Source organism: Anopheles stephensi, chromosome 3 (assembly GCF_013141755.1).
Source record: "Anopheles stephensi strain Indian chromosome 3, UCI_ANSTEP_V1.0, whole genome shotgun sequence".
Lineage (NCBI taxonomy): Eukaryota > Metazoa > Arthropoda > Insecta > Diptera > Culicidae > Anopheles > Anopheles stephensi.
Genome location: NC_050203.1, coordinates 83891981 through 83917646, shown reverse-complemented (window position 1 = coordinate 83917646; position 25666 = coordinate 83891981). Strand labels below are relative to the sequence as shown.

The following is a 25666-nucleotide window of genomic DNA, read 5'->3' as shown; positions in this document are numbered from 1 at the left end:
TACACTATATTATTCAAGATAATTTAAATGATCTTATTCGTACCGCTCATAACCATAGTGTTTTGAGTACCGCTGTAAAATCACATGGTGCCGCTGTAAGTCAATCTGTCAAACTTGCTGTCAAGACAACACAAGCGTGTTGGTTTACCGCAGTCACGTTTATGGGCCCTTGATTCCAGCCGGAGAGCAATTCTTTTGAGTTTTTCCTTAAAATCTATCTGATTTTCTCCACAATATGGATGAAGAAAGAGAAGAACAAGCGCTCATATGTGTACCCGGTCAAGTGTTGTGTGCGGCGTCCGAATTCACAGTGGCCGGCGAGGGAACGTACGAAAAGCTTGGCTACATTCACGCCACGCTTGCCGGCATAGTGCAGATGAAGAAGCGCGAGAAAAACACATTCATCTCCGTGGTATCGTTCGGCGGTGGAGCCACGGTTCCGATAATAGGGGACATCGTTACGGCACGCATCACTGCAGTGCAACATCGGATGGCTAAGTGTCGCATCCTGTGCATCGGAAAGGCGGCACTGAATCGCACGCTACGAGGAATCATCCGCAAAGAGGACGTTCGAGCGACGGAGGTAGATCGAGTAGAAATGCACAAATGCTTCCGACCGGGTGATATTGTGCTGGCCCGCGTGCTGCATCAGATCGAGCTGAATGTGTTCCATCTTTCTACGGCCGATAACGAATTGGGCGTTGTGGTGGCGTTATCGCCCAGTTCGCGAGCCATCTGGGGAGCAGAACCGATTCCGATGGTTCCGATCAGTTGGACGGAGGTGCAGTGTCCGCAAACGCTGGTTAAAGAATCGCGCAAAGTGGCCAAGGTGGTGCCGGAGAAAGGGGTAACGTTGAAGAAAAATCTTGCGTTGTTTTAAGAGTGAAAATTTTTTTTCACAAATATTTGAAGAAATCAAATAAAATCAAACGTACAGCGGGACAAAACCGTGTGCTGTGAAACCGAACAAAATTTTTGAAAATCGCAAGTAAACATTTGACCGATTTGACGTGTCGAGGCGTTTATGAATCCGGGTTGAAAGTTGTACCCATCGATCGGAATGGCTGTTTCCTGCAATTTAACAGCCAAAACTAGTCCATTTTAATAGCTACTCAAACATTTTTCTTATTTAAAATATTTTTTTTACAAATTTTCTTGTTCAAAATTCTTCTCTTCCTCCTCAATAGTCTTTATACGATAAAAAAAAACCTCCAGTTTGTTTACCATCACCCCATATCAGCTGTCAAAATCCCTCAGCACAACAAAAACAAAACATAAACATCGATAAATGGTGAAAATTTCATTCGCATAATCAACACCAATTGCATCCCCATCCGTGTGCTTTGTCGTTCCTTCTTTGCTGCAACGAATTGCAGTACACGTTGCAGGTTTTGCGGTTTGTAGCGCGCCCGTTCGCACGATGAGAAAAGTGGTGGTGATACTGAAATCGGAAAGCGACAATGCGGACAGCTACGGCGCGCTGCTCGAGAAGCACGGGTACGTGCCCGTCTTCATACCGACGCTAGATTTTTCCTTCAAAAACTTGGACGTGTTGCGGGATCACCTGCTGTCGCCTTACAAGTACTCAGGCCTTATCTTTACCAGCCCTCGAAGCATAACGGCCGTGCGGGATGCGGTCCAGGGCCAGAAGCTGAAGGACGATTGGAAAACGCTCGAAAACTACAGCGTCGGTGAAACGTCGCGCGATCTGATCCAGCGAACGCTTGACCTCGACACAAAGGGCCATCATTCGGGGAACGCTAGCAATTTGGCCGACTTTATCAAAACCGATCTGTACAACAAAACCGTCACGATGCCCTTCCTTTTCCCGTGCGGTAATCTAAAGCAGGACGTGCTGCAGAACAAGCTGTCCGAGTATGGGTACTCGCTCGATTCGATAGAAGTGTACGAAACCGTACCGCACCGTGACCTGGAGCAAAATCTGGTCGCGCTCTTCCGTGGTGAGGAGGAAAACAGTGATCGGACGATCGACAGTTTACTCTTTTTTAGCCCATCCGGGATCAACTACTGTGCGCACGTGTTCGAAAAGCATCGGATCGACCTAACCGGCAAGCGGATCATAGCGATCGGTCCAAGCACGAAGAAAGCGATCGAAAACAAAGGCATCACGGTGCACCGGACGGCCGAGAAACCGTCGCCCGATTACGTCGTCGGAGCATTGCTTCAGGATACCTAAGGGGAAGCGAACGCGTCCGTGATTACCAGCCTACTCCCCCGAAAAAGTGCAATAATCCGTCTTCGGTGTATATTTTTTTGGTCCTAAATGTTAGCGACACTGGAAGACGACCACTCATCAGAACAGAGAAAGAGAGTACTGTTGGGTACCGTATACATCTCGTAGTAGTGATGCATGATGCAGTAGTAGCCAAGAAGTGCTGGAAAGTTGTAGAATGAAGCGACTTACCATACCAACCTAACTAAACGAATCGTGAATGTTATTGAAATCTTGTTGTTATAAAGTGTATACTAGCCAGTTGGAATTAGCCGAAGAATGATGATGAAGAAGGGTTTTATTAGAAAAGGGAATGATGTCTTTCTAGTTTCCATTTTCTACCTGTTTTTCTTAAATTGCTTTCAACATGTTAGATCTTTTTATTACGCAGAAAAGAGTATTTTCTATTCGCTCGTTCTAATCCAACGTTTCTTTTCCTACTGCAAACTTCCATCTATCACTTCTACCGATCTATCGCCAGGACGGTTTAAAAGTGTCCATAGCAATAGACAAACCGAAAACAAAGAACAGACAAACATCGTGAAGTCAATTTTTAGCGCTGTTTTAGAGCGATAATGCGTGTGCGTTGTACACCTCCCCTTCGAGTAGAGAATCGAACAATATAGTTGTTACAAAACAAAAAAGAATATGAAAATATGTATGCCAATTAAGCCAAACTGAAGATACAATAATGAGCAATTAGTTCCTCGGCTCACACGGCTACACTGCGTGAGAAAGCTGAAAAAATACGGCCTAGCCGAAACTCTATGGGACACTAGCGTGAACAACTTAGGATTTTTTCGTTCATATTTTTAAGCGAAACATCTCTTCTCTACACATTTCTTAGCCGTTTAGTTCATGCGGATTCTCTTTTTTACTTCCTTCGTCATAGTCGACATTAAATATTCTTGTTCCTTTTTTTTTTTGGAAATTATTTCTTTTTCCTTAGCGAAAAAAATTGGTAAAATTATTCTACTTTACCTTAGCAAATTTATCAAAATCGTTCGAAAACTAGCGGCGTACATCACCTATTTGATACACAAATAATTGTTACCCTTTTTGGAATAGTTCCTTGTTTAAATTACGTTTCGGGCGCGTTTGAAAATAAAGCACTAGAGGATTGCCAACAGTGGCAAAATGTTGATATTCCGGGGTCTGTGCCTTAATGGTTTTTTTGTAAGTAGTTGAAAGATATTTGTAGAAGAACTATTTTGTCTAATATAGAAATTTCTGTAGTATATTTATTTAATCTTAGATAATTTAAGATTTAAATTCCTTAGATTTTGAATATCGACACCCTCAAGAAGCTCTCATTGGAATTGAATTATTATCCTTCATATACTTCAAACACGGGGATGAGCTAGAGTGCAGCAATGACAGTGTTGAATTGCCCACAACCTTCTATCGCAGACATAGTTGGAATCTGTGCGATAAGATTCCGTAGCAGAAAGTTAACCATTGACCTGATCATCTCCACTACGGCCAATCTGGGAGAAGATGGCATAGAAGCATTAAAATGTTTGCCATCGCAAAGAATAGGTAAAACTCTTAGTATTTCGGCTAAGCTCATCAGGCCAACATAAGATAGCATGTGAAGAGGTCGACGAAAAACTGTCCGGGTCCTTAGCTTACCTGCCTTCGGTCTGGCGCTAGAGAGAGCCATCTGAGTCTCGGGAGTAGAACCTTGGAGGACTTGATCCTATCTCCAGCAAGTCAATTAAGATCCTGGAATACGTAGATGCCATATACGAAATTGATTCGAGCCTCTCCTATATAGCAGAAGGTTTTCCAAGGATCGAACAGTACTCTCAGTACGTCTCTGTGGGATGAACTCTGTCCTAAGTTGACGAAAATCGCTCCCAAGCTGACGAGCTCTATGGGCTGTAAGTATCTGTTGTACAGCGCTCTTAATTCACTAGAATCTCATGGGTTGATGATGTCATGCGAATGACTCCGAACTACCCATCTCATTGAGTATTTCTAGAAAGCCCATATCGTGAGAGGAGATGCGGAGTAGGCCAACATTGAATACTGGATTGGCCGACGGCAGAAAGTCAAACGAAATTAAGCAATGATAAACCTCCAGCGCCTTAATTTTATGCTTGAGTAAAACTGAAGCAAGAAACCTACACCGTGTACTGCCACATTGACACCGTAGTCGAACTGCACTGCATAAAATTATAATCATTTCCATTTACTGTATATTAGCGTAATTATCGTACGGTGGACGACATGCCCCCGCCAGGCCGTGTAATTAACCGGCAAGTGGTGGACTCGGAGATGCGGAAGACGGACACGCAACACCACGAACCACGGCCGAAAAGACCACGGAAATTAATAACCAAATCAATGGCGGCCTGCCTGGAGGTGGTGGATTCATTATCACATCCAGAGCCCAAAATGCCACTCGTTTTCGTCGATTCGCTTTTGCTTTCTTCAGCGGTGGTTATCACACCGGTTTGTATTTGGCGTGCCAGAAGCTTAATTTGCGTAAAATGAAGAAATGAATGAAATCAATATCGATATTATTTTTATACTATCGAATGGAAGGGTGGGGAGCTTGAGCAGGAGCGTTCCGGTGTTTTGATAACATTTTTAACCTGAACCGTGAAGAGCTGTGATGGCCAGCCAGTAGTGCCAAGTGGAGGAAGAAGAGAAATTAAACCACTGCTGCTGACGAGCGTACGGTTGATGAGGCGCGACCGGTTGATTGGTTCTGGTCAGCACCAATAATTGAACCACCATCTAAATTGGTCCAGGCATCGGGGGCATCGGGTTTCGGGCGAAAGATTAACGTCATGAAATTAATTAATTGATTTCTCCCGTCAGCGGCACGGTCACAACAACAACAGCAGCCTCAACAGCACCATAAACGCGAATGGAATGCATTTTTCATCAACCTTATGAAAATTGGAATTCAATGCTAATATCTGCGTGAGAGACCAGGACTCCGCGGAGCCTGTTTAACCAGTCTTTTTCGCGTGTAGCTGCATCGCTGCAAAAACAAGACATTGCGAGTCCTTTCCTTCGGTTGTTACTTTATTTTATAGAGTTTGTTTCTCCGCTGCGCTTCCATCTCTGTGCTCCAATTTTTGTCCTCGGCTTGTGGATCCTCGACGATCCGGGGGTTAGTTCACATATTTTTAATTAACCGCGTTCCGCACGCAGTTTATTACCTTAAACCGGGCGGTGGTGGTGGTGGTGGCGGTTGGTTGCCGGCGGACATTCGAGGTCCTCCGCCTCCTACGTGGCGGGGTGGCGGCGATAAAAATGGATTATTTCTGCTCCCTGCCGAAGGACGCGAGGAACGCATGGGCGATACTGGGGGGCGTGAAACGAACCAGAAGGACAAGAGGAGTTGCGGTGTAAATGTAAATGTTTTCGGTAAAACAAACGGATCAGGTTGACCGTTTGTGTCAGGATAAGCCCCTGTTCGGTCAGGTTCCACGACAACAAACGAGACGCCCGGGATGGCTCGGACTCGTTTGTTGGCAGTCATGGGTTCCTTACTGACTTCAGAGATTAAGCCTCACACTTTCCTGCCTCACATACCATTAAAATCGACCGGTGCGGGTGATAAGTCCATCGGTGAGACGGGTTCGTACGGACGCGCCGGACCGGTTCGCTGATTATTGCCGTGCTGCTGATTATGGCCAGTACTGAACGATGTTTCGGGGTAGCGCGGATCGTTGAAGTCTTCCGGCCACTGGCTCATCGTCGCATTATCGTACGCTACACGCGTGTCGAAGAAATTCGGTAGACAAAGAATTTAAAATGTTTCTTTTGCACTCTGCCACAGAAGCAGAACGGTGTGTGTGTGTGTAATTTGGGAAATTGGGCTCATTATTTAACCGCCATTGGTGGTGCTAATGTAATTGCCCAACGAGATCGGTGTCGCTGCTAATGAGCTGTTAAGTCGTGAACTTACCGTACTGTGCATCCGATTCAGGCGCCCCGTAAGGATCGCCGGTGGGGAAGAACGTTGGCACTACCTGATGGGGCGACGGGAACATGGAGATATCGAACTCCTTCTTTTTCAGCTCATTTTTGTCGTCGTCCACGTTGGTGTTGTGGCTTGAGCGTGAAATCCTGCAGGAAATCCCAATACATCAGCAAAAGGTTCATGAGTCCACCGCGAGACATTCCCATCTCACCTGCGATAATCCTTGAAGATATCGATCTTCCATATCATGTACAGCACAAACAGGAACGTGCACACAATCGCAAGGCTTATCCCTATCCACGTGAGCAAGATCCGGCTACTCTCGGGCATAATGTACATATCGTACCCGGAACGCTGCAACTCCATCTGGCCAAACTCTTCCCACATCACGTCCAGATTCTTCACATCCAGCTCGTACTGCGGTTCGGTGGCTTCCGTTGTCGAGATCGAGATGAAACCCTTCTGCAGGAACTTGTTGCCAAAGCCAAACGCTAATCCATCATCATCGTCCGATGGTTCGTAGAAAATTGGACGAAGCGGGACGGCAAACTCCAAACTAACACAGTTCTCGTAGTTCCTCCACGTATCGGGACACTTCCGCGCCAGAAGCTTCACATCGAACGGACTAAAACGAGAAGACAGCTTGAGGATCGCCCCTTCGAACTGCCCCCCACTCCAGAACCTACCGACTGGGCATGTACGTCAAGTTGTAAGCTTCGATGTACTGATTGCTTGCGTTCGACAGCGCTGCCTTGATCTCGTCCCACGTGCTCGGCAGCTCCATCATTTCCGGCGTCATCACTATTTCCTTCGTCGTCCACTGGAGCTCCTCCTGCGGTACGATCACCTCCGTCGTGGTCGGTGTCGTTGGAGAGTTTAGCTCCCCGAACGAAGCGTACGACAGCTGAAAGCCTCGATGCTTCTGCTCCACCTCAGCGTCCTGCTGGGCGACGAAGTGAATGGTGAACGTGGTTGTCTGTGGAATCAGAAACCGTAGCGGTTCCGTGTACGTGCCCGTCAGTACCGGGCCCTTCTCGTCGGTGTCTTCCAGATTTCCGGCCCGAATGTACAGGAAGTCGGTGGTCGGATTGAGATCTAGATCGTGGATCGTGATCTGCACGCCCCGTCCACCATCGACGGAGAAACTGAAGTTTAACGGAACGACGGAAGATTTTGAAATGATTATCCCTTATCGCTTACTCCTCTCCCAAGGCTTACTCACTTTCGTAGATCGTTAATTGCGTTGGGATACGGGTTCGGATAGTTGGGCGATTCCAGCACGATTTCTTCCGGATGCTGCTCGAGGAACTTTTTCACACCTTGCGCTTTCGTTTCACCGTCCGCCAGATCGTACAGGACTTGCGCTTTGAGATGCTTGAGATAACCCTTTTCACCGTCGATCTCCCCATCGGACGGGTCCTCGCTCACAGCGCTTACAGGGATCGCAGGTTTTTGGACGGGAACGTGGATACGCTCGACGGTTTCCTGCTCGGGCGAACCTTCCAGCTGCATGTCATCATCGCCAGAACCATCGAACGATTCGGCTGCTTCTTCAAAAACCTCTCCAACGTTATCGACGGACAGATTGTCAGCCATATCAAGCAGGTCGACGTCTTGCTGATCGTCAATGATCTTCACCCGATCGAAAGGCTCACCTCTGGGGCGCATTCCCGGCAGTCTCACCACACGACCATTCTCATTCTTTACCACTGGAGGATAGTCTTCGAACTTCCCGCGCCCAGCAGCAGGTTTCCGTTCGTCCGTTGTTGGTGGACTCGATTGCTCTCCCGCAACCGGATCCTCGGGAGGACAGTTGACGTAGTCATCGGTCAGGGCGCTATCATCGTTGGGCTTATCTTCCGGCACGGACTGCAGATCGGGTAACTCGTACGCCTCATCCTGCTGTAGCTGTGCAGTGACGAGAACGTTCGATGCTGCAACAGACAGACACAAAACACTCGAATCAAAGGCCCGCTTCTCTCACTGCTATCTTCACAAGAGCAACGCACGACCAAAGCACGAAGCTGTCACTACGTCGTCAATTCACCTCAACACCTCGTCATTGAGCAATAATACTTTGATGTGCGATTTTCCTTATCTTATCGGGCATTATGTTGTTTCGGTCATTAGGAATCAGATTCGACGAGGAATTGAAAGCAGACAAACAATGAGGGGCATTTTGGCAGTGGTGCATAATGGGACTGTGTACTAACTATAATAAGTAGCGGCAAATGGATGTCGTTGCGTCCTTCAAACACCACTTTTGTACGGATGACGCAACTTACCGAACAAGATCACGATCAACGACGCAGTGCTAGCAACTGCTAGTGGTATTTTCATTTTCACCATTTCATCCACCCTATTCTATCAACTTTCTCACTTCCTTTTTGTGAAATAAATCTATTTGTTAGCTTTTTTTTAAATTCACTCCAGAACGAACGATCACGGCACACGCATTATGACGGCGGTTGGTAGGCCGCTGTGCAAGCGTAGAAATCACACTAAATTGCACACGACTAGGTGAAGGTTTCGATTCAGGCGTTGGTTGGTGATGAACAATTTTATCGCAACACAACAAAAACTCCTTCACCTCACACCGATACCGTTCGGTGAAGCCCTTATCAACTGGGCGCTACGTTTGATAAGATGGCAACCGGAGCCCGGGAAGACTCTAGAGTCGGAGTGCTGAAGGGCTGTTTGAGTGGTGTTATTATTAGTTGTCTAGTGGCTTTTCTCTCCCTGTTGATTTTGTATTGTTTCAGCACGTTTCGTGTATTAGTTGTTCGATGACAGTGGACCGTGATAAGACGAAGACGAACGGCAAGAACTTCTCAGAGATAACGTTAATCGCAAAAGATCTAGATCTTAGCACTGATGATTCAACATCAATCAATAGGGGTTAGAGCAGCTGTCCATCTATAAAGCTTTTTGCCTTGATTTTTATGATGGCTCGGAGGTGGAATGCTCTAGATTTTGTGCAAATAAATCAGACTATTTGTCTAATTTTGGTCTAAATTGGATAATTCGCATCGTATTTGTTAAGTAATGATATCATGTATGATGACTCCTTTAAAAATAAACACACTCTCTTGTATCAGGGGGTGTAGCTCAGATGGTAGAGCGCTCGCTTAGCATGTGAGAGGTACCGGGATCGATACCCGGCATCTCCAACCAGATCGAACTTTTTTTCAACCTAATTGACGTCTATTATTTCAACAAGACTTCAATTTTGTACAAAAAATATGCCTTTTGTTCTTCTACAACCAGTCACTGGCTGGACTGGAACTGAAATTCTTTGGGATATGGCCATATTTTGTTCGCAATTACGCCTTCTTTTAGCGCTTTAACGGTGCAATCTTTTCGCAGTAGTACTCCAAATTACAAATCAATCAATCTTGCGTTGGACACCAAAAAGCACCATTACGTCTCACATGCATTGCTTTTTTGGTGAAACTTCTCTTTGACCACAGGCCCTCCATTTTTTCTCGCCCCCAAAACGAAATCCGAATCCGAAGCACCACCACCACCTATCCGAGCTCATCAATCTTTGACCGGGGTGGCCACGGGCCAGAGGCCGTTAATTGAACATATTCAACAATTTCATTAACAATGACCCCGATCGGTAGGCAGCCGGGTATTTTTCATGTGGAGCATGTGGAGCAGAAGCAATAATATAAAAATGAACGCCTGCAGTATCTGGCTCCTTCCCGTGAGGACCTGACACGACGGGATCCACCAGCGAGATAATATCGCGGGCAATTAGCGATTATTAATTACAATGATGGCGTCTCGATGGCCGATGGCGTCGGCGCATAATTGAAAAGCTGGCTTCCCCTGCCAGCCAGGTGAAATGACATCAGCGGGACACCAACTTCCTCTCGGACAGCTTCTCCCCTCTGGCAGACACCGGGCTTTCTTTGACACCGGGAAACATTTTGTTCACTACAACTTTATCACATCGAGACGGGATATGGGTTCTGAGCCACGGTTGGACTCGTGGTTGGAATTTGCACGACACGTCCACGGGATTCTTTCGCGTTCGGGGAGGCCTCGGGGATCGTACATTCCAACAGCGACATACTCTGTGTATGGTTGTACTCGAGACACATTAAGGTGGAACTGGAAGCTTCGGATTATTCGTACGCAACATCCAATAGAGCCACAATAAATGGTTTGGGTGCGAATCGATTGAAACTGATCGTCGAGCCGTGTTGAACCTCGAGAGACGCATTGGGTGCGTTGAATTTATGATTATATTGATCGTACTTTATCGTGATCGGCATTCAAAAAAACATCATGTACTGTATCTGGAACGATGGCGCGTCGTGCAGAATGCAGGGTTTGTTGTGCATTTTTAAATAGCATAACTAGGCATGACAGTGGAATTAGCGGTTTAATTGCCTCGTTGCTGATACAACAGCGGGTAAGAATATTAGTAAAATGAATTGCACGCATAATATAATTAGCGGCTGCTGCAGCATCCCGTCAACACAGCGCGATGAGTAAAAGGCAACACGAAAATATGAAAAGAAATAAAATGATAAAGCACTTAAATGCACGCAACACGCACTACATCACGCTTACGGACCACCGCTTACCGATCGTGGCGTCGATTAGCTTATTTATCTGTTTGTTTGTTTGTTTGTTCGTTCATTTGTTTTACGTATTTACCCACCTTGTTGCTTCGAACGTACCGTATTTACCCGCCGTTAAATACCCATAATCACACGATTCTGGCACTGGGCCGTCTTTACTTCTTTTGCCGTGAAATGGAGGAGATGCAATTAAAGTTTTGAATCAGCACGCTCGGACCACCTTTTTTTCGGCATTTCTGCAGGTGAATTCCTGCAGAGCTGCAGAGGAGCGTAAATAAAAATTGAAACGAATAAAAAAAGCGACTCGCAAAAATTCTCGGTGCGGTTCGTTTGGCTCGTTTCGTGGTGGCAATAAAATTGGAGCGGAATGAATTTTCAATGAACCATTGAGCCCCGATTGGGTGTGAGAAAGCAGGAATGGGTTTCCTCTTCGCTCCCCTTCCTGGGGAGATGTTGAAAATAATGTTGTCAAAATTATAACCACCACCGGTCGCGCCGGCCGGTCCGGTGACGCGAGACTCGCCCTTGCGTGGGTTTTGATAATGGTGCCGTAAATTATATTGTTTCTTCCCGCGGGCGCGAAACCGATCGGCCAAAAACCGCCAATGCACTTGCGAAAAACCGTCCGGATAATAGTCCGTCCTGCGTGACGGTTGGACTTCTGGTTTGGGGTTTGGCAAAGTATCTCACGATCTTGACACCGATCACATTTTCTTGCCTTGCAGTCACACCGGGAGTCCTGCGGGATTAAACCCGTGATCGTGACGGTTCGTAAATCAGGCAGTGCTGCCATTCCGAGAACTTACGGACCTGTGCAGAATCGGTGATATTTTCGCATTCTGAAGCCTTGCGTACTCCTATTCGTGGTAATTGCATTTGTGCGTAACCTTCTCGCCGAAAGAAACAAGGTGTGGCTCGGGCCGATTACTGCAGTAAAACGTGCCTCCGTAATCGGCTTGCCGGATCAAAATTGTGCCCAAAAGCTGGCACACAGTTCTCTGGAGTTCGTGTGGGCTGCAAATGGAACGGTAGGAATGCACCATTATCATCTCATTTGTGGTGATCTCCGGCGAATGTGGCGATCTCGTTGAAAGTGGATCGCATCGAACGATCGCATTTGATCAATTTGTGGTCGGACAATAAAGCGTCCCAGTTCCATTTTCGCCCCAGCAATCCCATGGGCCCGATTTTTGGCTGGTGATCGTCCGGAATCTCCGATCTTGATCGCGAAGAAAACCGCGCGTGCAGTTAACTGTCGTAGAAATGCGCGAATTCACATGTTCCCGAGTTCCCGTGGTTCGACTGCCGTGTCCGGTGCGATACTCCGCAATGACGTTGGCTGGGACCCGTCCGAAACCTTGGGAAATGGTCCATAAAAGCTGGCTTTAACGGCGCAATTAAACTGTGATAAGATTAAAGCGAGCGTTCTTTACTTTCCTTTATGGTTGATCCAATCAGTGTGTGCGTTAAGTGCTGAGTCCCCCCCGGGTCCACACATCCGGGAGGGGGATCTGTATATCTTTTCGTTCCCTCACTCAACTCTTGAAGTTTGTCGTTACAGGGAGCCGCCAACGATAGTGTTTTACGATGCAGGTTCGCTTTGATTCACCCTGCCATTCCGAGCCATTCCCGTTTGCTGTGGTAAAATTGGAGCATGCTCGTTAAAACCCCCGACGGACGTTGGAGATTGGGGCGAGTGCGTGCGTGTGTCGGATTGTACTTTTAGGTTATCTGATCGGCAGCATCCATCTTGTGGGCTTGTGGCACGAGCTACAGCGCGTACAGAGCACCGTACAATTGGTGCATGTTAATTAAACTCAACTTTTTTGCGAAACAAACTTCACCCATCTCTGCCATATTTTGAGCAATTTCAAGTGTCTAACATCGCCGCGTGAATCACCCTTATCGGGGGAAGGCTTCCTAAACTGGATGTAATACAGCCACCAAGTGTTGCCCATAAAACCCTCACATCGACTGTAAAGCCCCGCGCAAAAAAATAAAGGCGAGCAAGTAGTTTGTTTCCAGTTTTATAGCATCAGCTCACATCAATTTCGCCGAAACAAAAAAGGCACACCTGGCTCCAAAATGGTTTGTTATCTTCACACCAGATTCCACCCGAAGTGCACCCTTGAGGAAATTTTGTAACAAAAACAGCTTGTTTGTTCCTTAACAACCTATTCATCCGCGATCGAGCTTGGATTGCGAACCAGTTCACCCAAAATCGCACAGAAAGGATAGCAGATCCGTGTCCTAAACCGTATTTAAGGCTGGGGATATAAAAAGCTTTATAAAACTTCGTCAAGGTTTACGACCTGGCCGGCATGGATTTCGGGACGATCGAGCGCAACTATAACACTTGAACGGCTGCTGGTGTTGGAACGTAAGCTTTGAGCTGGACGGCTGTATTGTTTCGAATTGCTTTAAAGATAGATTTATAGAGCAGCGTAGAGCGAAATAGGTTCAGTAAAATTAAACTGCTTAATGGCCTGCTTGCCAATTTATAGCAGCGAACGATCGGGAGCTACCTGGTCTCTTTGATTTGATCTTGCGAACACTGTCACGAAATCTGGTCAAAATGTTGCAGCTTCTTTTGGGACTCTCATCTGGCGTGTCGCAAAATTTGGCCAATAATTATAATTAGATTATTCGGCCTCCTCTCTTCCGAATGCGCATTAACAACAATCAAAGATAATTGTACAGTTGGCGTGTAAAATAAATACCATCATTAAGTCCTGCTTTAAAATGCGATCCAATAAGCAAATAACACACCGCAGCGCACATCTGTAACGAGCCGTCGTTGTGAGATGCGTAATTAAAATTCAATATTTCTTACCACCCAAAATGTTCGTGCCAAGCAGCTTAAGTTCTTAATTATACATTCACGAAACATAACTCAATAATTGTGCTGCCCTATGGCGTGGCGAGTCACTAGGCCGCTGATGTTTGATTTGAGTAACACCCCAGGGGGAAACCCTTTGCATGACCTTCAACCCAATAAACAAGTGCCGTCGGGATGATGATGGGTAATGGTTGTGTTGTTCACCCTCAGGACATAAACACTATGTTCCGGCATGTGTGGAAGTCGAATCAACCGCTTCGTGTATTACATCGAGCCTTCCCGCCGAGAGGATGGTTGTAACCTTCGCCAAAGGAAGCGAACAAAACAATCAGCCGGTGTTAATAGGTACAGCGAAAGGGACACCTCCGGGAGGTAGGCTGACCTTAGAGAGAATCGGTGTTTGTTTGTGCTCCATTCATTACCTTTTTGCGCCTGAGAGTGTTTGTAGGGGAGGCACTAGACTTGTTGTGTTCTAGCCCCCCAAAACAAAGGGTTCGTCGCTTGTTCGATTGTTTCAGTCTTTTGTGCGGCGAGACCGAGCGGCTTAATACGCGACTTCATCAATCGGCACGTATAGCAAACACATTGGCACCGCAGCCAATTAGTGCATGATTTCGGGCTTTTTCGGTGTGTCGCTCATCATGCTGACCTTTGTTCGGGGAAGGTGGTTTTCCCAGCCAAATCCTCTCGAGTTTGTGCTGAATGGGACGTTGAATCATCGTCATGCGGTGTTTGATTCACCATCGCTCGTGACCCTGATCTAGCTTCGATCAGGTCCAATGATCAAGTCGATCGATCGGCTACTGTTTTTGTGACGAGACATTCGAACGGAACGGAAATTATTGATCATCTGATCGTCTTTTTTTCTCCCACCATTCGACAAGAATAATACCCAGGGAAAAAAGGGAAGCACGTACCAATTAAATTGTTTCACAAAAGTCTGTTCCCTCAGTTCATTTCGTGCTCCTTCATCATCTTCAGGTGCGATTTTTCTCGATCGTGTTTCTTTCGTCGCGTTCATTGTCACATTGTCACTTTTTCGTCGATGGCGAAGGTCCACCCGGTCGCGAACTGTTTGTGTGCTTAGAATGTCACCAGGGTCGTCGCGGGTCGTATGATCAATCGCACACCAACGAGAGACAAAACCACGCGATCGTAGTCGAACGGGGAGAAGGCTACGAGAGGTTTTGCGTTATTAATAATACACGTCATACAGTTGCAGGGTGAAAGAGGGAGAGCGAGACGGGGATGCAGAGAGAGAGAGACTGTTGCCATCCACCCCCGAGTGTGTCCTCCCCTTTACCCAACTCACCGGTTTATGTCAACCGAATCGAAAGGGAAATGACGTCTAGCCGAAAGATCACATCGATCCAATAGAGTCTCTTTGAAACCCGACTTAGTAGGAGAAGGAATGGAGGTTTTCGTGGCGGGTATGGATAAGGGCTGTTGGAACTAAACACAGATCGGTAGTAAAACTAATAGCTCCGGGCCATGCGGTAAACGCACGCTCGGTCCACGGTCAACGTTCGGTTCGACAATTGTTTTATAATAATCCCCAGCGGTAGTCGCAGTGGATCATGGCGGTATGTCGTTAAAGTAAACACGAACCCCTAATGCCAGCGGCTTTTTATGGCATTAGAATGTTAATCGTCTCTAAGTATGCTTTGTGTCAACACAGGTCGGACCACAGTGTGTGTAAACAGAATTTTTGGATCGCAGAACTTTTTTTGTATGACTTTGAGCAGAAACTGTTGAGTGATTGCTATAATTTAGCATGCACTTTTAGAGTTTACCATAATATTTGTCCTCTCCTTGGGCATAATAACCTCAAAAGGTCTAGGTCAGTGATATCAGCACTGCTTTAATCTTTGATTACCCGTAGGAGGATTTGATTCAACTTTAGCTGTAAATCATAAGGCATCGCTCAAGGCAAGTTACAGTTTACTATAACTATAATACTAACAGTGTACTATAATATTCCTTTCTCCTTGGGCATTATAAAATCCCAAAAATTACAAAAGATACTGAGTCATGATCATTAGTATAATTTACTACAAAACAGCAATTACGATTTGCCAAATTCTTAAAGTCACAAACGATCAGCTTAGACAAGATCGTTCAACATAAAATTTGGAATATTCTTAATTTAATAAAATAAATATAAAACTGCAAAATTGGAGCAACGTCTGCAATAAAACATCACGCTACACTCTGAACTTCATGCACCGTAACAGGTGAGTTTGCAGCCCTCGCAGCTGTATCGTGCCGGAGCAATAAACAGCCGACAATCACAGTCACAGTATCACGATCGCTCGAAGGCGCTGCCAGCTAATCGTATTGACGCACCGGTTATGTAATATCGCACCTCGCCGGCAAGGCTCGACGAAGGAGACGACAGTCACCAACCACCAAGCTCGGCCACCTGTCTCAACCGTCCACAGGTCAGCTGGTGGGGAGTCACCTGCGTGGCTCGCTCGCCGTGATCGGTCAGTGATTTATTTACCAAACTGTCCAATCGCGGGCTGTCTCGCACCGGCACGGGGTGGCGTGCTCCCTACTACACCGCAGCGTGCGTATCACGTGACAATGTGTGTGGAGCACGTGAAGGACGCATCTCGGTGCACATGGCGCACCGTGCTCGATCACTTCGGTCACAGTTCGGTGGGGGGATTAACATTTCTGTCTCCGACACTGTCTGAAATGCGGCGTTCTGAATGTATATCCCCCCATCGTGAGCCTTGCAGAGACCAACCCTCTTTTACGACCGAGTCACGAGACTCGGTGATCGCTTGGTGGTTCACGCGCGAGATAAACACACCCCTTGCTGGACGGACAATGAACGTTAACGTTGCACGAATGCACTCATTACGGTTGAGTGAGATGGATTCATTCAGCTTCAGCTCACGTGAGTGATTACTACACCTCGAGACTTCGGCAAAGGAAGCCCGGAGGGATTAGAGGGAACACGGTTTAATTACGGAAACAATTACATCAATGTCACGGTTGACTCTAACACTCGGATCAATGTCTAAGAGACTCCACAAGACGGTGGAGAAATTATGCTCCTGATTTACCTACAAAGCACCAGCCTCGGGGCGCACGATCGCGAAAGAAGCACCCGTGTAGGTTCGTGCTTAATTTGATAGTCCTGCGGACGTGTACCGGACTTGCGAGCACCGCTGCGGATACCGTTCGACACAGAAGGAGGGAAAACGATTCCCGTAGGCTACGCATTACTTGTCATTGATTTAATGCGTACATGGCTCCAATACTCCCGAGCGTGCATGATTTCTGGTCCAACACATCCGAGCTGGATTGGACGGTTGGCGAGGAAAAAAGGCCGAGGATCATATATTGAACTCCTCCAGCTAGCTCTAGCAGAGAGCCGGGTGCCTTTGAATTAGCTTTGCCGCAGAAACGCACCTTGACCACACGTCCCACGTAACCGTACGAGCGCAAAACGATCCCCGTCGGCAATGGACCGTTCGGAACGCACCAACAACGTAGAACAAAATATCCCTTGGCACGCAATATACACCGGCCACCGGTTCGTCGCCGCTCCGGCACATTTATGACGGTCGATACGCAAAAAAAACACACACACACACACACACACGCTTTTCCAATGGGTGGCCCTGCGTGCCTGGGCGGCGTGTGTACCTTACACTGTGTTACAGCCCGCAGTACGCTGCAAGGGATCGAAATAAATGAACCTATATTATCGACGCACGGTGCAATCGCTACCGAATGGCCGTGCCACAGTCTCGATCGCTTCGGTTGCCCTCGTCCACCAGGCTGCAGTGGTTTATGGCCCATTTTTTCCGACTCTCGACTCTCGGTTTAAGGCTTTCGAACGTAGGCCAATTGGGCGTTCTTCTTGCTGGCACTTCCATTCCATCCGTGTGGGCAATCTAATCACCAAGAAGGGATAGTACTGACGGCGGGCACCTTGACTGCTGTGCGTTGTTAATAGCATCCAGCACATGAATGAATGAATGTCTTAATACACTGGCTGATTGAATTGAATGAGGTTAGGCTAGCACGTGGTGCTTAATGGAGGTATCGATGTGTCGTGGCCACTTTGAAGTCTACCCATTATTTTATACGATACTCCGTCGTAGATTGGAAGACACAGCCATTACCGCTACCGACAGCGATCACACCGATGCTTTTCGCCATTTCTCCGAGCGTACCTAGTGGACTTCCACTATTTTTACGATTATGGCATTCGGTGGCGCTATTGAATGGGTGCTTCAGCTAATGTCTACATCATGTTCGACATCTACTCATCCAATAATCATTTTTTATTATCCATATAAAACGAACTAATAGCTGTAGTAGCCGCTTGCTTTGCCATAAACAAAGAACTGGATAAAGTCTCACCGGGATTAGATCTACCGCCTGCTGGAGTGCTCTGTCCGCCAATAAATTGTTTGAACGAAGTAGTTGAATATCTTCTCGGTGCCTTGAAGGGTGTGTAATTCGTTTGCAAACCACCACCAACTGCTATCGATGTACGTCGCTGAGTTATTCCGCCCGTTTTGATTGGAGATATTGTTTTCGGTGTACTGCTAGACATGGGACGACCACTGCCAACAGAACAAGCATCGGACGAGGGTGTTAAACCGATGCCGGAATCAGTCGAAGAGTTTGCCTGCGACATCTTCACACTGTTGTCCAAATTGAATGAATCCATGGAAAATCTTCGCTGCGATTGTAAAGCACTTGAGCTGGGTTGTACCGAAGAAGGCGTATGAGTTGATACTCTTCGCTGGAAAAATCCTCCCGCTGCTTCCGGGCGCATCGTATCCACTGCTGTGCTACTTCTACCACTGGAGACGATTGTTTGGCGCATGTTCTCCTGCAAGCTTCTTCGATACAGACGCATATTTTCGTACCGCTTTTGGGTTTCCACAATCTTTTGTCGTATTTGCGTTTCCAGCTCGTCTAGCCGGTGTAACGATTCGCGTGCCTTCAGTATCGCTTGCACCAGCTGCTGCCGGTGTTTGTGTTGGAAGGCGAGCGTTTGGGCAGCGATCTGATAGAAGCTGACCGGTGACGGGTGGTAAAGCATTTTCTCCTTCCTGCTCATCTCATCACCGAGTTCGATAAAGTGATCCAGCGAACGCTTGCACACGGGACAGCTTGTTCCACGGTTTGTTTTGCTCATGCACGATCGGCAAAGTATATCGGCGCAGGATAGGTGATAGAATTTGGTTTCGTTGTCTGCCTGCAGACTGTTACAGAGTCCACAGTGGATCCACCGTTGCGCAGACATGGCTAGGTGTAGTTTTACTAATCTTTATCGACCACTTTAACACTGATAATGGGTCAATTCGTCGCACAGAACTGAGCTGAGTATGTTTTGACAGTTTGTTTACTCCAACGCCTACTAGAGTGAATAATGAATTCGATGATCCTAGTGCACCTGTCAAAAAGTGAACTCGATTTGATTTTGAATTTAAATCGACCGTTACAAGCTGTTTCACTTCAATGTAAATTTTCATGAAGAACGAACAAATTGTTGACTCATCCTGTGACTCTTCTTCTCGTGGAGTTATAAATTTCGTGATTATTATTTTACGCTTCTTCGTTCCCTCTCTGCTTTGCGACACCCCTAATTCACGCGCCATGTAGTACGATTAATTTCGAACGATAATGGCCGATCGCCCGATCGCTGCTGCGTCCTCTTCGTTGTTTATGCGGATTATTGACGTTTTACGACACGCAGCCATGGTTATGCGATGGTGCAATATTTTGACATTCCCGTAATTCGATAATTGATTGAACGATCCCTCTCCGAACACGTGCATCTGGTCCGGGTTGTTTCTTCCTGGACCGTTGCCATCTTGCAGTGGCGGATTCGATTGAAAAGATAAAATAAACAACCATTTCGCAAAGTGAACATTTTGTACCCCGTGTTGCGATAGTACATCCCATGGGGCCGACCGGTTGGGGTCGGGGTGAGAAGCGAAATTTATAAATAAAAGAATAAGAGCTTCCCCATCGGGCCGGGCCACGATGACTCAAGCTATCTGTGTGCTGTGTTGCGATTCCACGCCAACCGACCTGATGAGTGTGTGATAACGGATAAGTCTTTCGAATCGTGTGCATTCGTCGGTATAGGCTTTCGCTGGGAGCTGCATTGGCGAAAAAATGCATTTATTCATTTATGCAGCAGCTTGTGCATTAAACGGTTTGTGCAGCTTTATGCGTTTGCAACATCGTACCAGCGCAACGATTAAATTTGCGTTAATCGGATCCGTAGCGCAATGACTATTTGTCGCCTGTTTGCCAACCACGGACGATAGCGATCATCGTCCGGCCGATGCCTTTGATCGGTGGTTGGTGCCGAAACGATCTTCAAGAAATCTTAACCCAAGCGTCCGAGCGCCCGCGAGACGTTTATCTTCATCGTCTGGTGACAAATTTAATGCAGTTTAGATAGAAAGATTAGTGAGCATTAGAGTAATGTGATGGCCGTTCACCGAGAGATGCTCTTAATGCGCTGCACAAAGTCATAAAATTATCTGCCTCGTGTACTACACTGCTTCTTCCAATATTAATCGCTTAGAAATCTAATTCAACCAGCGGGAAGGTCTCCTTTCCATTATTCATTTACAAAAAAAAGAAGAGAAAACGAAGGTTCACAACCCAACGAACGAACGCAGGTCTTGTGCGTCTATCGTGAAACAGCAGGCAGCCTAGTCGATACCGAATACCGTGCGGAGAGCCGTGTTCGTGTTCCAGCGCAGCAAAAAGGAGGTTGTTTTAGCGTTGCAAGTTCTACGAGCGGGCGTGCGCGCGCGCGCATAATGTTGGCAAAAAGCTAATTGCATGTTCAACGCGACAACGCAAGTTGTGCAAGCAAACGCAACCCTGGACCCCTTGGCTGGGAGTTAGTTTCTGGCGGTATCAATTTATCATTTTAATTTATGCCGCTCGCATCAAGACTGGGGTTTGTGTTGGCCACGATTTTGCGACCATTCGATGCTTTCTTCAAATGCAGGCACGAGAGTTGGATTGCCGTCTGTTTTTTGTTGTTGCTGAGCTTTCGAGATCGAGATAAAGGAAGGAGTGGACGTTTTATGAGCAATTTATATCATTCTATGAGCAGCCTTGACCTTCTCGCGGGCGTAGGGTGCATTTGAAAGATAAGGGATGAAATATTACTCAAGGCTTTCTTTCGAGGTTTTCTCTCCATCCGAACTATTAGAAAGTCCAACTGCAAAATTTTAATCCCCATTATAGGACGCACCTAAGAAGATTCAAACTCGCCAGACAGTTCAATTTCGAGCCGCATGTTAGGACCGATCCACGCGTTGACATGGAAACAAATTTCTCGCCCTCGTTCGCAGGTGGTTTTGCAAAGCGTCGATCCGACCACAATCCTTTCCCACCCATCGTACAATGCTCCGGCAAGAAGTCGGGGCGCACCAGTTTTGCGTATCGTCGTACTCCGACCGCCGACCGGACCGTCGTGGCGTGTAATGATAAATGGACGGGATGCCACCGTTGGCATCAACGCACACGATCGACCACCGGGGCAAAGGAATTTCAAACCGGATCAAAACCACCCCAACAGTAGGCCGCATTTGTCTTCTGTTACTGGGCGGGGAGAGGAAAAAAGGAACGGGACAAGGGAGGTGGCGAGAGGGTTAATTATTAATTATCAGCATTGCCTTCAGGATACGAACAGATATGTTTGCAACATGCGAATGGTTGAAATGTTGACCTGGTAGGGTCAGCTTTTCAATTACCCCTTGTTTTGCTAGTGTTTGCAAACTGGAGTCGTAAGCGGTGCCGATTGGACATTAAGACGTATGCGAACGATCGTACCATAACGTAATCAATTTGACAACATATTTTGAGGCAGAGAGCATAATTCCAATATATTAAATTATTGTTAAAAAATGTAGAAATATTTTTTATCGAGTTTTACAAGCGATCCCTTAGATGAGGTCTCATAGACAAGGTCTCTTACACGAGATTTCTCAGACGATATTTCTTAGATAATACTTCTCCCTTGACTCCCTTGATTTTTAGACGAGTCATCTCATTTGGGAGAGATTCCTTGGATAAGAACATAAACGAAATCCCATAGACCAGGTGCTTCAGATGAGACTATCTTGGTTGAGATCTCTTAGATGAGATCCCTTAATCGTCTCTTGAATGAAACACCTTAGACGAGATGTCTCCCCCATCCCCTTTAGACACGATCTTTCAGTCAAAGCTTCTCAGGCGAAACCTCTTAAAAGAGGCATCCTTGAAGGATAATCTTTGAATCAGACACGTTAGGCGAGATCCCTTAGACATCTTAGACAAGTTCCCTAAGATGAGAACCCTGACACGAAGTTTCTTAAAAGATGTTTCTTGGACGAGATCCCTTAGACGAGATCATCCAGATGAGACAACTCATACGATATCTCTTAGACCAATCCCCTTAGACAAGATCCCTTAGACAGGACTCATAATACGATATACCAGAATCTCGTTTCTTAGACAGAGATGGCTTAGATGGTACGCAGAGGGCTCAAGACTTCTTATACGAGGCTTCTAGCCACGATCTCTAGGTCGAGTCTCCTTATACGAGATCTCTGAGATCAAATCTCTTAGACTAGCTCCTTCAGACAACATCACTTAAGCGAGACTCTTTAGATGCTACTCCTTTAACACCCGTACATGAATGGAGGTAAAAATATTTAAGCCGACAACTGACCTCATCAATTCTCCAATCAAAGTCACTTACAGTCAAACAAATCTGCTTACCGTACCGCTGAAGCTTTAGCTTAGCAACAGCTTTTTAATCTTTCCCCTTCGTGAGATGTGTTGTGACAGTAAACATATCACGGTCATTTTGGAGTCGGACCTATGTTGAGTTTCTTATAATATTGATTCAGAGGTATTAATAGAATTTATCAGCTGACGCACACGCACGCACACAATAACTTAGTTTTATAGATGATAATGAGTCGCCTGCCTTTCCGTTTGATTGTTTCCCTGTACAAAAAACTATTTTCGCCACAAACACGCATATCATTAGTGGAAAACAGCCTGGCGATAAAATCTCCACCCCGGAGCATGTGAGGAACTCTTCGTAGGGAGTGGCCATAGAGCTTTTTTTTGTGGCTGTTCCTCCTCGTGCTGTCGAATATGTTTTGAACCGATTAAGAGCAACGGCATTTTTTTTGCACGTGATTAGAATGTTTTATGTTACGAATCTCCCACTCTCTCTTTCTCTCTCGCCCTGTAGCCATGATCCGGCTGTGTGTGTATGCCAAACCTTCAAAGTATTTTTCGCTGGGCTCGTAAACCATCAGGGTCAGCCGCATCAAATGTGGTCCGACGAAATGTGAAACATGCGATCACCGGCCGATAGTGGCCTGCTGACAACTTCGCCTCCTGCAAAAGCTGATTATAGAGTAAGCCGGGGAAATCCGGGGAGACCCGTGAGGGAGCAGCACCAAACCGTATCGGAGGTGGTCCAAAAATTCCAACCTCCAAAAATTCCTCCAAAAAAAACGAACCAGATACAAACACACGTAAACATTTTAATCGCACGAAACAAAGTGAGATGTTTGAGCCATTTTTTTTGCGCTGTTTTGTTTTTGTTTGCCTGTCCAACTTTCAATTTAGTTGTTCTCTGTACCCACCCGCCTCGATTGGATCGATTTTAAGATAATATCGACATTGGTGGAATTCAGACCACCGAAACCGCGCCACAGAGAGGCTTTCCTCCGTGTCCTTATTTTCTCCTCTGCGTTGCTGATGGCAAAAATGTTTAATGTCCGAGCAAAAAGGCTAAAAAAATGCGATCGTTGGCGTTGACTACTAAGAGAATTTTTATTCGGTAGACTCCATCGGTCAAACCAAGACCAAGGCACATTCTTGTGCCGCGGGGAAGGAAACATTTTCGGTAAGATTCCCACCCCTCGTTGGCTCTTCGAACCGGTGAGAAGAGATTGATTTTTTATAAACATAATTTTCAATCATGTTGGACGTAGGGACGACCGAAGAAGTGAAATTATCTCATTCTGGTGCAAACGTGTCACAATTAGGGGCCGCCCGGTTAACGAGTCCCTTTTGTCGTTGTTCGGTAATTGGAGGTAAAACGAGAGCAGCTTTTTTTCTTCCGAAAGAGACCCAAAGAAGCGTGCAAAGGCAAATCGCTTCAGTCTGGCTGACGTTAAAGCAGCAAATTGCCCCTAAGGGCACCACAAGTGTCCACCGAAGACATCCTTCTCCACCAGCCTCGGCCATCGTCCTTAAAGTGTCGCAAGTCAAGTTTAGTTTGGCTCGATAAAAATTCAACCACGATCGCGCCCGATCAAAAGACAATATCGTAATTGCGCCGAGGAAAAATTACGCCACGCCGTGTCACTGTGCCTTTACTTGCAGCAAGCAAGATCAAGAAAGAGAGCAAAAAGCACAACCCCCAAAACCTCCGCCAACCAAGTGAAGTGTTATCAAATTTACGTTCGGTTGACATTCCGGGCGAATATGCACGTCCGAGAAAAACAATACAACATTCAAAGCCGTTACGGAATGTTTAATTTTGTCGGCATTTTTAGCTTTTTCGCTCAAGTCGGCTCAAATTTTTGCACCTTTGGGTTTTAAACGGTCCAATGAAGCTCAAACATCCCATTGTCTTGCCATGAATCGAAGTTAAGAGAAAGAAAAAAAACCGATTTTATTGGTCCAGCGAAAGAATGCTCGATGAAGATATTTATTGGACACTTTAGAGGCAAAATATACAGTTCGGGTCGATTGTGTATTAAAGGATCATATAAATTTTATCACTTGGCTTGATTGTGTGAACGAAGCGTAGGCCAGTAATTGGATCTTGATTTTGCTTAATATGGTGGGAACAGAGTTCATTGCTTCTTGAAGAACCTTGAGAGGTCTTTGAAGCCTACCAATTTCTGGCTAGCTAAAAGAAAAGTCATTTGTACAGTCTGGAACGGATATTATCCCAATCCAGTTGCGTTAATATCCGGCGCCACTGAGCTTCAAATGCGGTGTTTAAAAATTTATATTATTATTGTAGCCATCTCCCAGGTTTCATCGAGCCAGTATTCATCTGCAGTTATTTTCAAATAATCATAAACATTTTATCGTTTCAGTTAATTTAGCAACAACCATGCCAAGAGTCCGCCTGGAGCGCAATTTAATTAAAGTCTCGTTTTCGATTCCACCGTACTCGAACGAATGCGCTTGCTAAGCAGGCTCTAGTGGAAAGCGCCCTCTTGCCATAATCTTAATCTCCTGACAGTGTACAGGTACACCAGGCACTAATGCCGAAGGAAATTTATATGCCAGCCCAGAGCCAATTGAACAGTTCAATAAAATCGATCGAACTATACTTGCACCACATGTCCCCGTGGTGCAGTTACATCTTCATTAGATGGCTTGCAGTTCGCATCTTTCTAATCCCAGCCCGAAGTTCACCTTGGTTTTATTTTCCATTACAGCCTGTCCGGGGACAGTTTGCTGCTTTTAATTACATTTGCCCGGCTGTTTCGCAATCGAACTCAATCTGAAGTCAAGTTTGATCGTGGAAGAAGAAACGGAACGGAACGGCGACACTCTATCCCGGGTTGATTGGAAATCGACCGGCGGTGCGGTATTTAGCAGGGAAAAAGCTACACTTCGACGTGAACAACATCGAAACCCGTAAGCAGACACCGGCAGACAGGCGGATTCACGCGTTCGCCCCGCGCACACGTACGCGGGTGTACTGTGCGTTGAACTCCGAGTGGGAAACGCGTCCGGCCGGAAGATAATCATCGGCACCGAGGCGCGGGATTTTTCCGTTCCCGAGGTTGGTTCCCTCGTGCTGGTAGAGAATAATTTATTGCGGTGCGCCGTTTCAGGACATGACATGTCTCGTGAGTGTCGTGCTTGTCGTCGGAAAGGAAGGCAAAGGTAATTGCAACACTCCACCGAGCAAGCTCCCCGAGCAGACCGGGAGAGATCGATCGAAGCGGCGATCGTTCGAAGAAGGGATCACTGTGTGTGTTTTTTTTCTTTTGCTGTGCCATTACGCTCGCTTGCAA

The 25666-nt window shown here is 46.4% G+C and overlaps 4 protein-coding genes and 1 non-coding gene across 5 annotated transcripts; 3 read left to right on the top strand and 2 right to left on the bottom strand.

The window, feature by feature from the left end:
• Positions 1 to 112: 112 nt before the first annotated feature.
• On the top strand, positions 113 to 970 carry LOC118513792 (exosome complex component CSL4-like). The gene has a single exon (XM_036059978.1). The coding sequence runs from the start codon at positions 236 to 238 to the stop codon at positions 878 to 880; it is 645 nt and encodes a 214-aa protein (XP_035915871.1). The 5' UTR covers positions 113 to 235; the 3' UTR covers positions 881 to 970.
• A 143-nt stretch (positions 971 to 1113) lies between these two features.
• LOC118513791 (uroporphyrinogen-III synthase-like) lies at positions 1114 to 3379 on the top strand. Its single transcript, XM_036059977.1, has one exon. It carries the CDS (start codon positions 1421 to 1423, stop codon positions 2195 to 2197), a length of 777 nt encoding a protein of 258 aa, XP_035915870.1. The 5' UTR covers positions 1114 to 1420; the 3' UTR covers positions 2198 to 3379.
• A 1872-nt stretch (positions 3380 to 5251) lies between these two features.
• On the bottom strand, positions 5252 to 8855 carry LOC118513790. Its single transcript, XM_036059974.1, has 7 exons — positions 8462 to 8855; positions 7399 to 8110; positions 6863 to 7321; positions 6388 to 6801; positions 6162 to 6322; positions 5786 to 5965; positions 5252 to 5554 (listed from the first exon to the last, which is right to left on the bottom strand). Exons 1-7 carry the CDS (start codon positions 8523 to 8525, stop codon positions 5406 to 5408), a joined length of 2139 nt encoding a protein of 712 aa, XP_035915867.1. The 5' UTR covers positions 8526 to 8855; the 3' UTR covers positions 5252 to 5405.
• A 418-nt stretch (positions 8856 to 9273) lies between these two features.
• On the top strand, positions 9274 to 9346 carry Trnaa-agc. Its single transcript has one exon. It is a non-coding gene; the product is annotated as a tRNA-Ala (tRNA).
• An 8557-nt stretch (positions 9347 to 17903) lies between these two features.
• Positions 17904 to 18963, bottom strand: LOC118513789 (RING finger protein narya-like). Its single transcript, XM_036059973.1, has one exon. The coding sequence runs from the start codon at positions 18886 to 18888 to the stop codon at positions 17908 to 17910; it is 981 nt and encodes a 326-aa protein (XP_035915866.1). The 5' UTR covers positions 18889 to 18963; the 3' UTR covers positions 17904 to 17907.
• Between the last annotated feature and the right edge of the window lie 6703 nt (positions 18964 to 25666).